Source organism: Capricornis sumatraensis, chromosome 5 (assembly GCF_032405125.1).
Source record: "Capricornis sumatraensis isolate serow.1 chromosome 5, serow.2, whole genome shotgun sequence".
Classification (NCBI taxonomy): Eukaryota; Metazoa; Chordata; class Mammalia; order Artiodactyla; family Bovidae; genus Capricornis; species Capricornis sumatraensis.
This window is the reverse complement of record NC_091073.1, coordinates 51,938,251-51,950,957: the sequence shown is the minus strand read 5'-3', so window position 1 is coordinate 51,950,957 and position 12,707 is coordinate 51,938,251. Positions and strand designations below refer to the sequence as shown.

Sequence of the window (12,707 nt, the reverse complement as noted above, 5' to 3'; positions counted from 1 at the left end):
TTTACAGATGGAGAAATTGAGGCTCAGAGAGGTTAAGAACTTGTCCAAGACCACACAGAACCATGGATCCAATGTGGGATGTCTGTCTCCAGAGACCCGTCGCCTATTCCAGCCTCCATCTCTGTGCCTGGAGGTGGACAGCACTTCCCTCCCATTTCCGCTTTCCAGCCCACCCCACTGAGACTCCAGGCTCCTGTGTCAAAGGCCACACAGAAAAGCTGCTTTTCCATTTAATAAGGAAACTTACATTGAGGGGTAGGTTTTGACTTGTGTCTTCTGGATCGAAGGCCTCCACCTGGTAAACGAATCCAGGCTTTGTTCCTTCCACTATGTAGACTTCTAGACCTGTACCAGGGTCCAAAGGGGAATAAGACACATTTTATTAGGTAAAGCAAAGGAGGAATTCCAAAACCAGGACAGCCATTCACAGTCAAAGGGAGCCAAGTGTATTGGTGTTGTGGGAAAGAAGCCAGCTATAGTAAAGGCTGGCCTACTGGCCAGCTTGTAGGGGTGGGTCCATTTATAGGGGTTAATAAAGAGCTAGGGATGGCCAAGCTGGTGTCAAGTCTTTGCGTATCTCCCAGGCTAAGGGGTGACTAGGGGGAAGGAAGTAACAAGGGTAGAGAAGTGGAAAGTAGGCCAGGTGGGAATTTCCAATGTGAGGCTGCTCCCATTCCAGACCCACTTTCGCGTGTCCTTTCCTTTTAAACTGAACCAAGGTTACCCCTCAAGTGCACTCAGCATCTCAGCAGAAATTCGCTGAAATGAGAGGCCTCATAGTGGAACACAGAGAAGATGTGAAAAGGGAGAGAGAGGGCTATGGGGGCTCAGGAAAAGGGACCAGAAACGGACGTCATCAGAGTTCTTGGCGGGCAGCAGGAGGGCGGGCAGGGTCGCTGGGTTACCGCCAGCCCTGCCTGAGGGGCTGCCATGCTCTGCTCCAGTGCCTTGTTTCTGAGAACCTTTTTGAGATGTGACTAAGAATTTTAACATTAACTCACTCTTTTGGAGACATTGTGCTGAGGGCTTATATATTTTCTCCTTTCACCTTCATAACAGCCCTATAAGGTGGATGTTGTAATAATTATCTCCACTTTACAAACAGGGAAACAGGATTAGAGGAGTTGTGGGGTTGTCTCAGCTGGTAAAGAATGGAATCACAATTCAATAACAAAAAATGAATAAGATATATGAATGTTAGTGAGCAGTGTTATGGGGAAAAATCAGGGAAAGGAGTGTGGTGAGTTGGATTGCTATGTTAAATAGAGGGCTTCCGGAAGGTTCACTGACATTCGTGTCAAGATTCTTAAAGGAGGAGACTTAGAGAAAAAGGGGAAGGAGCAGAGGAAACAGTGGATGCAAAATGCCAGTGTAGAGTGTGCCCGGGGTATACACAGGTGGGTGAGCAGATGTGAGGGAGAGGAGATGGGGATTGGTAGGCGCTCGTCCGATCTTCTGGGGCCTTAAGGAGACTCTGACTCCCGGTGTTTAATAGGATCCCTCTGGCTGCAGGGCAGGGAAGCCAGTCAGGTGGGCACTGCCATGGCCCAGGTGAGCCATGGTGGAGATGCTGGGGAGGGGCTGGGTTTTGCATAGACTTAGAACCTGGTGAGATTTCCTAATGGATTTGATGTTGGGTGTGAAAGACAGAGGGGAGTCAAGGATAACTGTGAAGTTTGGGCCTGCAAAACTAGAAGGATGGAGTTGCCATTAACCGAAGTAGGGAAGATGAGAGAAGCAGATTTGGGCAGAGATGGTAGGAAGGGGGGCTTCCCAGGTGGCTCAGATCATAAAGAGCCCGCCTGCCAAGCAGGAGACTTGGGTTCGATCCCTGAGTTGGAAGATCCCCTGGGGTAGAAATGGCTACCCACTCCAGTATTCCTGCCTAGACAATCCCATGGACAGAGGCAGCCTGGTGGGCTATAGTCCATGAGGTCCCAAAGAGTTGAACACAACTTAGCTGCTAAACAAAAATAACAAATGATGGTGGGGAGGGAGATGGAGTGGGAGTCAAGTGGTCTGGGGGCACATTTCAGTTTAGATTCCAGCACCAGTTCCAGTGTGTGTGGGGGGTGGGGCGGGTGGCAGGGGGGCTTCCCACACCAACAAGCAATTCTTTAAAACCGGCTAGGTGTCCCATAGTCCAACTCATTCAGACACTGTCTACCCAGAGATAGTATCAGCCTTTACAGGTGCGGGGCTCCATCCTACAAGACAGCCCCTGCCTCTTCAGATGCCAATCACAGGCCTAAGTGGGCCCCTGCTTCTGACCAACCAGGTCTAGATTGGAGGTTCCCACAGTCCCCTCCTCAGGTTGGAATAATTTGCTAGAGGAATGTGTTCTAGTGAGCTCAAGGAGATATTTACTTACTAGATTGTTGATTTATTATGAAAGGATGTAAGTCAAGATCAGACAGATGAAAGAGATGCATAGAGCACAGTGTAGGAAAGGGGCAGAGAGTTTCCACACCCTCTCCGGGCACCCACCCCCCCAGGTTCCACATATTCACCAAGCTCTCCAAACCCCTTTCGGGCTTTTATGGAGGGTTCATTGCATAGGCCACTATGAAATCATTGGCTGCTGCTGACTGAGCTCAGTTTAACTCCGTCTCCAGCCTCTAGCCCCTCAACACTGTTTAGCCCTCTAATCACATAGTTGTTTCCCCTGGTGGGCAGCCCCCATCCTTAGGTGGGGTCTAAAAGTTACCTCATTAATGTAACAAAAGACACCTTTATCACTCTCATCACTTAGGAAATGCCAAGAGTTTTAGGATTTCTGTGTCAGGAGGGAAAGAAAACCGAATATATATTTCTTACTATAAATCGCAACATCACAGATACTGATTAGACATCCAAATGGAGATGCTGGGTAAGACAGTTTCTATTTGAGTCAAGAGTTCAAAGGAGAAGCTGGTGTAGCAGCTTCCTAATTATCTTGGAAAACAACTCTTACATGTGTGTGATGTGATTGAGTTTCTAGCTTGCTTTGTCCAGAGGATAGTAGAATGCTAGGTTGAAGTTTAGCCATCTTACTTGATTTTATTATTAACATGCTATACTAAAGCAGATTCCTATGAGAAGACCTCAACATAGTTTGTATAAAATATAGTGTTGGTAGGTTAATAAAGATGACTGGAAAACAAGCCCCCCAAACAAACAAACAAATGAAAATAACGATGGACTTGGGAGTTGTCAGTGTATACATGGTCTTTGAAGCCAAGAGTTTAGGGGCAATGACACAGGAAGTTATATTATGCTCCAGTCCCTTATAATATGTCTACTCTATAGCAGATCCCAGATACACAGTCCCCTGGAGGTGTCGGCATCCATGGGGAGGATGAACCATGGAGGTCAGCGGCCGGTACCCAGTGCTGAGCCTGAAATGGTCTCAGCCCACATTCCTCCAGCATGATCCACTTGCGGTCCCTGAGCTCCAGCTCCCTCCCCAGGATCAGGAGAGGCCCAAGCCATGGATGGCTAGGGCTTTGTAAATGACTGGGTGTTATTATTGAGAGGCCTGAGCAGGAGGACATCTCATTTATTCCCTGTTCATTAAGCAGCTGCCTTTTCCAGAGAAACAGCTGTTTGTTCATTTACTCTTCTGTTTTTCTCCATCCCCCAGGGTCCCGCCTGATGCTGCTGTCTGGACTGCATCATACACCCCAGTGTGTCTCACCTTTTGCCAAGTTACCCTGAAATTCGGGCGGCTCATTCACATCTGTCACCTGGACTGTCAGGACCTGCAGGTCAGTGACAGCCACGTCATCCTTCACATAAATCTGCAAGTCAAATGTGTGTGGTCCTTCTTCAAAATCTAATTGTTCCATCCCAGTGGTGACAACCTAAAAGCAAACGCAGAAGTCATAGTAACCATGTGTTAAGAAAAGATCTGTTTTGTGTGTATACATTTTGCAAATGGATATTGACTAGCAAGGAGGCAACCAGCATCCTGAAAACCCTCTTTCCCTCACTGTCAGGGGGATGGGCTGTTTTGCCCGAGTCCTTTCTGCATAAACCCCATGACACTGCACTAAAAGAACTCCTGTGTGTGAAGCTGCTCTTCACAGGAAGACAGACATTCAGGAGACATCCTGGTTCCATCTACTGGAGATGGAAAGCATGAAAGCTTTAAAGCCTGTCACTATTTGGGGTAGGCTCCTAGGCAAGTCCCTTAGATACCCTGCATACAGTTTGATTTTCTCTTCTTTAAGAGTAAGATGCCTCACTTCCCTGGGATACCTGTTAAGTTGCCTCTTCATTCATTTCTCCCTTCTAATTTTCCAAGGCCATATCTAAGACTAAATAAGAGGAGAAGGATAAATCTGCAGAAATAAGAAATGATATTTATTTGTATCAATAGTCTCTTTGGGTTTGGGGGGTGCATTTCCACACAGTCTCCCACTGTTGGAAACGTATGCTCTGCACAAGTGTTTTGGAGATGTGGGAGGGGCACCAAGAACCAGGGCCAGAGACATATCACTGGAATCTAGTCTGTGCCCAACAGGAACCTCGGTGGTGCGTAGTGCGAGGGCCCTGCTGAGGTTACCTGGAGGCCAGTCTGTGACTCCTCACACCAACATGCACATCCCTGCCACCAGCCAGCTGTGGAGCTCCAAGAAAGCCCAGAGCCCTTTGCACATCAAAGACTACATTTCATCAATGTCTTAGTTATGTCTCAATTAATAACCTTTCGGTTATTAGTGCAACTGGGGCCAGGCAAGGAGGCCTTCAGTATTCTCTGTTGAGGAGAACACTTAGCTCCAATCCAGTTTCCATCACTGGACTTCTGTGTGACCGTGGGAACATTACTTGACTTTTCCCCGATTTCGTTTCCACATGACTATCGTTAGGTAAATAAGTGTCACCCCAGTTAAACAGCTGGAGTATAATACAAGATATGAAAACAAAGAGCTAGATTAGGGTACTGTGGAAAGTCAGGGAGAAAACATTCATTGTGAGATGTGTTTAGTCAAGGAGGACTTTATGGAGGAGGTGGTGGGTGTCATGTTTGACTTTGCATAAATCTGGATTGATTATGAGAGGAGAGGATGGCCACGGATGTGAATGAACCCATGCTGTGGAGGGAGCACATAGGGAGGAGGGTTGAAAGAGACATTGCAGTACTCCGGTCACCATCCACGAGCAGGGTCAGCCTAGGCGCCACACAAGTGGAGATAACCTGCCTCTCTGCTTGGCACATGAGCAGTGAAAGGCAGCATAACACGGAGGTCAAGAGCTTAGACCCTGGAGCCAGACTGGCTTTAAAGCCCAGCCTTAACCTTGCTGTGCCTCAGTTTCCCTAGCTGTAAAGTGGGGATACTGACGGCATCTGCTTCCTAGGGTTGTTGTGAGGATTCCACGAACTAATCCATGAGTTACTTAGATCACTGTCTGGGGCTGAGTGAACACCCAGCAAATGTTGCCTTTTATTGTCATTAGATGTTGAAAACTGTTCAATGAATGGGTACCCATCAGAGCTGCTCCCCCATCACAACTATCGACTCTGCTTCCTGACTTACCCCCTAGCTTCCAGCTAAGCCTGGAGCCCTCTTCTGAATCCCACGCTTCAGACCCTTCACCATAGTGTTCCCTACTGACAGCCCTTCTCCTTGGGACTGGCTCAATCATCCTAGAGGAAGGAACTAGAACAGTCAAGTAAGGGTCTCAAGTCTTGTCTCTTGAAACCAGAGGAATTGGGTTGCTGCCAATGCATGGAAAAGTTGCTTTTGTTGTTGTCTTTATCAGCATCCTTCGATAGCTCAGCAGGTAGAGCAGAGGACTGTAGACTTGATAGATGTGGGCATCCTTAAGTTGCTGGTTTGACTCTGGATCAAAGGCAATGCCTTGCTTGTTTGTTTGTCAGCAGAGTAGTAGTGCAGTAAGAGCGTGCTGGGCCCATAACCCAGAGGTCGATGGATCAAAACCATCCTCTGCTAAGTGTCCTCTTCTGGAGAAGGGAATGGCTACACACTGCAGTATTCTTGCCTGGAGAATTCCAGAGACAGAGGAGCCTGGTGGGCTTCAGTCCATGGATTGCAAAGAGTCAACATGGCTGAGTGACTAACACTAGCATGAATTAAATGTTCATGTGCCAGGCTCTTGCCAAGCTGTTTTGTGGAGTATTTTATTTAATTATCACAACAACTAGGTGTAGGTTGGGAAAATTTCCCCTATTTCATTCATCAGGAGACCAGGGCAGGGAGGGGAGAGAATTCCAAGAGTCATGGCTGAGAGTGATGGAGCACTCTCCCCACCCTTTAAGAAAAGTATTTATTTGCCTGTGCCAGGCCTTAGTTGTGGTGCATGGGATCTTTAATTGTGCTATGTGTAATCTTTAATTGCAGCATGCAAACTCTTAGTTGCAACATGTGGGGTCTAATTTCCTGCTCAGGGATCAAACCCATGTCCCTGCATTGAGCATGGAGGCTTAGCCACTGGACCACTAGGGAATTCCCTGATGGAGCCTCTTTGATGGTGGGCAATCTAGCTGCAGAGTTTTCGTAAAAGAAGATAAGTTTTGTTTTAGGTTTGAGGTTGTTTTGGACAAGACTGGGACATGACTGAGCGACTTCCCTTTCACTTTTCACTTTTATGCATTGGAGAAGGAAATGCCAACCCACTCCAGTGTTCTTGCCTGGAGAATCTCAGGGATGGGGGAGCCTGGTGGGCTGCCATCTATGGGGTCACACCGAGTCGGACACGACTGAAGCGACTTAGCAGCAGCAGCAGCAGAGCAAATCTAAAGTGTCCACAGTTCTCACAACAGCAGATGAGGACAAAGGGGTATCAAGCTCAGAGGTGTGCTAATGGCAGGGGAGCAGCCGTGTCCGCCACGTGACCTCAGAGAGTGGCTGCTCTAGCAGCTCGGCTGTCACACCTCCCTGACTCCTGGGAGCTTTCCTTCTTAGTGCTGCTCCAGGAGGAAACCCCAGCAATGAGCCTCAGGCATCCCTCTTGCTGGGCAATAATGAGGCAGTGCAGTGTGGGAGTGATAAATAGGGGTTCTTGGGGTCAGCCTGCCTGATCTCAAATCTGAAGTCTGCCACCAATTAGCTATGTGAACTTGGGCAAGTTGCCCAACCTCTATATGCCTCAGTTTCCCCACCTTTAACATGCAAATAATAATAGCATAGCACTTCATAGTGTTGTTATGAGGATTAAATGAGTGAATTCACAGAAATGTTTAGGGGAATTCCTGACATATGTTAAGTGTTCCATAAATGTGAGTTATTGTCATCTTCATCATTAATCCTCCTCATACCCCTCACATGCCTCCATCATTAATCCTTCTCACACCAGAGTCTCAGGAGATGTGTCCCAAAGCAGGGTGGCCTGGCCTCTGGCATGACTGGAGGTCACCCTTAGGAAGTCCTACATGACTGAGTCCCAAGGCCAAGAGTGACAGACCTCTGGGCTGGAGACCTCAGAACCTCATGGCTAGGTGACCCTGCAGAGTGTCCAGGAGGAGTCAGGTTCTGCCACGGAGATGGCATCGTCATGTTCTGTAGGAACAGCCCTTGTGAGCAGTTTGGGTTGGAGAATAGGATCTTCCTGGAGGGGATGGTTGATAATATTGGGTAGTTTCTGGGGAGAAGCAGCCAGTCGTTAAGAACGTGTGAACCTGCAGCCCATCCTAGTACTGACACAAGGTCCTGGGCAGCTGCAGACCGTGGTGCCAGGAGGACACCAGGATTGAGACCAAATGCTGACCGTTTGAGCCCAGATCAGTGGAATGGCTAAAAAATTCTCCATTTGTAGAGGTCAGGAACAGGATGGAATTCCTCCTTGACTGACAGCCGTGTTTGAATAACACGTGATGTGGGGAGGGGAGATATGAGAGTGAAAGATTTGGATACTTATCCAAACAGTAATAGCTGTGTGTGGCAATTGGAGGGGACAGAGCCTGAGACTGGTAGTAGGAAGACCTGAGTCAAGTTCTTATTTCATCCTTTCTGGCTCTGTGATATCAGACAGATCAGTTAACCTTGCTGTCTCATTGCAATCTTATTTATAAAATAGGGATTTACAACTTTAATAGTGATAATATCAGTGTTAGTAGTAACAATTAAGAGATCAGGATGTGAAAGTGCTTTGAAACCTCTGCCAATCTGAAATAGTTTGGTCATCCTCATCATTAAAGGCAATAGACTGCAAGAGGCTGAGAATGAGGGCTCTCAAGTGGAAATAACCCAAACATCTGTCGACTGATGAACAAATAGACAAAATGTGGTATATCCATATAGTGGAGTATCATTCAGTCATTTAAAGGGAATGAAGTACTGATCCATGCTACAACATGTGTGACCTTTGAAACTTTATGCTTAAGTGAAAGAAGCCAGTCATTAAAAAAAAATACAATATGATTCAATTCATATGAAGGGACCAGAATGGGCAAATCCATTAAGACAGAAAGTAGGTTAGTGGTTACCAGAGCCTGGGGGGATAGGAGACAGGGGCGTGACTACTAATGGATTTGGGGTTTCATTTTTGGGGGATGAAAATGTTCTAAAACTAGATTGTGGTGATGGTTTGTGAAGAGACTAAAAACCACTGAGCTGTATACTTTCAATGGGTAAAGTACATGCTATGTGTATTATATCTCAATAGAGCAGTTTTAAAAAAATAGAGCTCTAAAGCCAGACTGCCTGCCTTCCAGTGTCAGCACAGCAATAGCTGTGCAACACAGGCCAAGTTATTTCTCCTCTACTAAATTTTTCCTCATTACCCCTTTCTGTACAAAGGGGACAATCACACAAATAAAATCACTGGGTTGTTGTGAATATTACAAAAGAACACACGTCAAGTCCTTTCCGCAGTGTCCAGCGTATACTATGTGCTCTGTAAGTGTAAACAACAGGCAAGGCTTAGAGGCACAGATGAGCAGCAGCTGTTAAAGATGAACCAGATGTCAAGGGAGCAGGTCTGCAGGCAGGGAAGTCACAGAAGCGGCAGCTGGGCCCCAGGAATGTGCACTGGATGCTGAGGTGGAGGTTGCCTGAATGTGTGCTCCTTGCAGGCCAGAGGGCCCACCCCTGGGGCATGGAGAATACGAGATGCTGGGCTCTGGCCCCCAAGTCCATGGGCTCCACAGGTGTGTTCTGAGGCCCAGATATGCACCCTTTTTGAAAGTTCCCTTAGTGACTCTAATCATCAGCTGGGTTTAAGAACACCTCATATGTTTCTCAGAGAGGCAACCAAGCTCAGACCAAGCAAGCCCACTGGGTACCCCTCGAACCCAGAACAGTGGCAGGTGGGAGCTGGGGCAGGGCTGAGGATGACTGGAGGAGGTTCCTGTGCCCACTGAGGAATGAGGTAGACATGGGAGAGAATGCACTTCAACAGGGTCCAGACACCTACACCCTAAAGACATCCTTAGAAGGCCTTTGAGGTTGTCAGTAGAAAACATGCAATCAGCAGGTTCATCCTGCCTAAGGAGAGGTGACAACTTTGGGAAAGACCAGATGACAAACTAGAAAACCGAGCTGCAGCGGCATAGCTCTTGAATGTGATTGACTGGATCTGAATTGTCCAAGAGGAAACATTCATGCAGTATGGCTAGACATCCAGACTTATATTTTTATTAAGGGTGTGTTCTTCCATATGAAATATCTTCTCATAAATTTCCTACTGAAAAATCACAGAATCATAGAAAAGAAGAATCACCGGGTACTAGTTCATCAGGGTCTGGTTTCTAAGGAGATCATTACACAAACTATTCCACCCGAAGAATTCGGCTACCATTGGCACTCCTAACACCTGTTATCATATGAGGGTGGTTGGCAATAAGAAGTGAGCCTTTTATTTGTAACACATTGAACATACTGTTCATTTGGACTGGATTAAATGGAGGGAAAAAGGTCCAAAAGCTACAGGGGCATCTAGCACAGAAGGCTCTAGGATGCCCCAAACAGAATGTCCAGATCTTACAAGAGGGAAGATTAAAGCAGGAAAAGAGGAAGAAATGACCACTGATCCAGAATTCCACCCATACCATCTTCAGGGCCCCTCTTTGTGAGCAGCTCCCTTGGGAATAAGACAGTGCTTACCTCGAAGTCAGTGTCTGACAGCCAGTTCACCCTGAAGGCCTGAGTGAGGGGACTGGAGTTGATTATCAGGGGGAACCCTGGGACCACAGGTGACAGTGATGCTGATAATTTCACAGAAAACATGTGCACTGAAGTCTCAGGTGGAGAATTCTCTGCCACTTTGCTCATAGCGGGTAAGTGGATTAGGTGTAGTGCCTGTCCGCCTGCAGATGTAAAAAGAGTGCAAAACGACATTAGCACAAAGCCTTGTGCTGAAAACAAGGACCTAGCAGCTTGGTCTGTGGCTTCAACTCGTAGCTCAGGGTGAAGCTGGAACCCGGTCACTCTCCAAGAATGAAGACTCTTGCCAAGAGCTGGAAATGGGAATGTGAGATCTTCTCGGAGCCAAGAAAACAACCACCACTATACAACCACGAAATCTGCTTCTGTCATTCTGGAAATAAAGCTTCTGTTTTCCCGATTACCTCTCTGCTTCCTTTTGTGTTTCTCCCAGCTTTGTGGAGAGCCAGGGAGAAGGAAACGTGATATCTTAGAACATAGACACCCCCTTGAAGGACCCAGTCTGGCCACAGCATCCTCTGTCTTACAAAGGCCAGGGAACCTTCAAGAGTTTGTTTTCCTTCTCTGTGTCAGTGTTAGATACAGAGAACATTGAGAATGGAGTGTGCATGACTGGAGCAGCTCTCCCCATATCCCTAAGTATAATCTCACGGACAATGACTTGTTATCATTAGGTGCTGCGGGCATCATGTAGAGCCTTGATCGGTACATTGTGCTCAATAGAGTAACTCCTGTTTCAAAGAGAAGGAAGTGAGAGACTCAGAGCAAGCCTGTGAATTACTTTGGTTTGCACTACAGACAGGGCATTTTATGATGTCAGAGAAAATGTGTTATTTTTTGCTACCAGGAAAGCTTTGGGATGGTCTAAGTTCTCTTTGACACTCTAGAGGATTCTGCCAGCACAGAGGAGAGGAGTGGGTTGTGATCTTTATGCTTCTATAACAACACTACTGTAGGGGCTGAATAGTGCCCCCTCCCCCAATTCATGTCTACCCAGAACCTCAGAATGTACCTTATCTGCAAATAGAGTCTTTGTAGATGGAATTATCTGCATCTAGTTAATTACCTATCTAATTATTATCTAATTATCTGGTTAAGAGGAGGTCTTGCTGGATTAGGGTGAGCCCCAAATCTAGTAACCGGTGTCCTTATAAGAACAGGACAGGACACAAAGACACACACAGAAGGAAGACGCATCGTTAGGACAGAGGTAGAAACCATAGCACCAGGACCCAGGGACCCCACAGAGACTGAGACGGAACTGTGTTTGAGTGTCTCCTGTGGAGGCATGGGCCAGCAGTGGACTGCCACAGGGGCAGGGGCTCTGGGTGCAGCAGACTTGGGTATGGCATAAGCCCTCTTGGAGGAGGTCACCATTAACCCCACCACAGACCTGCCAGAACTTAGCAGGACTGGGAAATAGACTCTTGGAGGGCACATCAGAACCTTGTGCACCAGGACCCAGGAGAAAGGAGCAGTGACCCCACAGGAGACTGACCCAGGCTTGCCTGTGGGTGTCCAGGAGTCTCCAGTGGAGGTGTGGGTCGGCGGTGGCCTGCTGCAGGGTTGGGGGCACTGAGTGCAGCAGTGCATGCATGGGACCTTTTGAAGGAGGTCGCCATTATCTTCATTACCTCCACCATAGTTCTGCCCCCCAGGTAAATAGCAGGGAGGGAACACAGCTCCACCCATCAACAGAAAATTGGATTAAAGATTTAGTGAGCTGGAAGACCATTCAGCTATGACCTAAATCAAATCCCTTATGATTATACAGTGGAATTGAGAAATAGATTTAAGGGCCTAGATCTGATGGATAGAGTGCCTGATGAACTATGGAATGAGGTTCGTGACATTGTGCAGGAGACAGGGATCAAGACCATCCCCATGGAAAAGAAATGCAAAAAAGCAAAATGGCTGTCTGGGCAGGCCTTACAAATAGCTGTGAAAAGAAGAGAAGCAAAAAGCAAAGGAGAAAAGGAAAGACGCAAGCATCTGAATGCAGAGTTCCAGAGAATAGCAACAAGAGATAAGAAAGCCATCTTCAGTGATCAATGCAAAGAAATAGAGGAAGAGAACAGAATGGGAAAGACTTGAGATCTCTTTAAGGAAATTAGAGATACCAAGGGAACATTTCATGCAAAGATGGGCTCGATAAAGGACAGAAATGGTCTGGACCTAACAGAGGCAGGAGATATTAAGAAGAGGTGGCAAGAATACACAGAAGAACTGTACAAAAAAGATCTTCATGACCCAGATAATCATGATGGTGTGATTACTCATCTAGAGCCAGACATCTTGGAATGTGAAGTCAACTGGGCCTTGGAAAGCATCACTACAAACAAAGCTAGTGGAGGTGATGGAATTCCAGTTGAGCTGTTTCAAATCCTGAAAGATGATGCTGTGAAAGTGCTGCACTCAATATGCCAGCACATTTGGAAAACCCAGCAGTGGCCACAGGACTGGAAAAGGTCAGTTTTCATTCCAATCCCAAAGAAAGGCAATGCCAAGGAATGCTCAAACTACTGCACAGTTGCACTCATCTCACTTGCTAGTAAAGTAATGCTCAAAATTCTCCAAGCCAGGCTTCAGCAACGCATGAAC

The 12,707-nt window shown here is 47.0% G+C and overlaps 1 protein-coding gene across 1 annotated transcript in view; it reads right to left on the bottom strand.

Annotated features, from left to right (window-relative positions):
- Positions 1-10,247, bottom strand: part of CDHR3 (cadherin related family member 3) — a 51,925-nt gene extending 41,678 nt beyond the window's left edge. The window contains exons 1-3 of the mRNA XM_068972396.1: positions 10,047-10,247; positions 3,677-3,842; positions 248-345 (exon numbers count right to left, since the gene is read on the bottom strand). Of these exons, the coding sequence (XP_068828497.1) occupies positions 248-345; positions 3,677-3,842; positions 10,047-10,214 (432 nt within the window). The 5' untranslated portion in view covers positions 10,215-10,247. The remainder of the gene's footprint in view (positions 1-247; positions 346-3,676; positions 3,843-10,046) is intronic.
- Between the last annotated feature and the right edge of the window lie 2,460 nt (positions 10,248-12,707).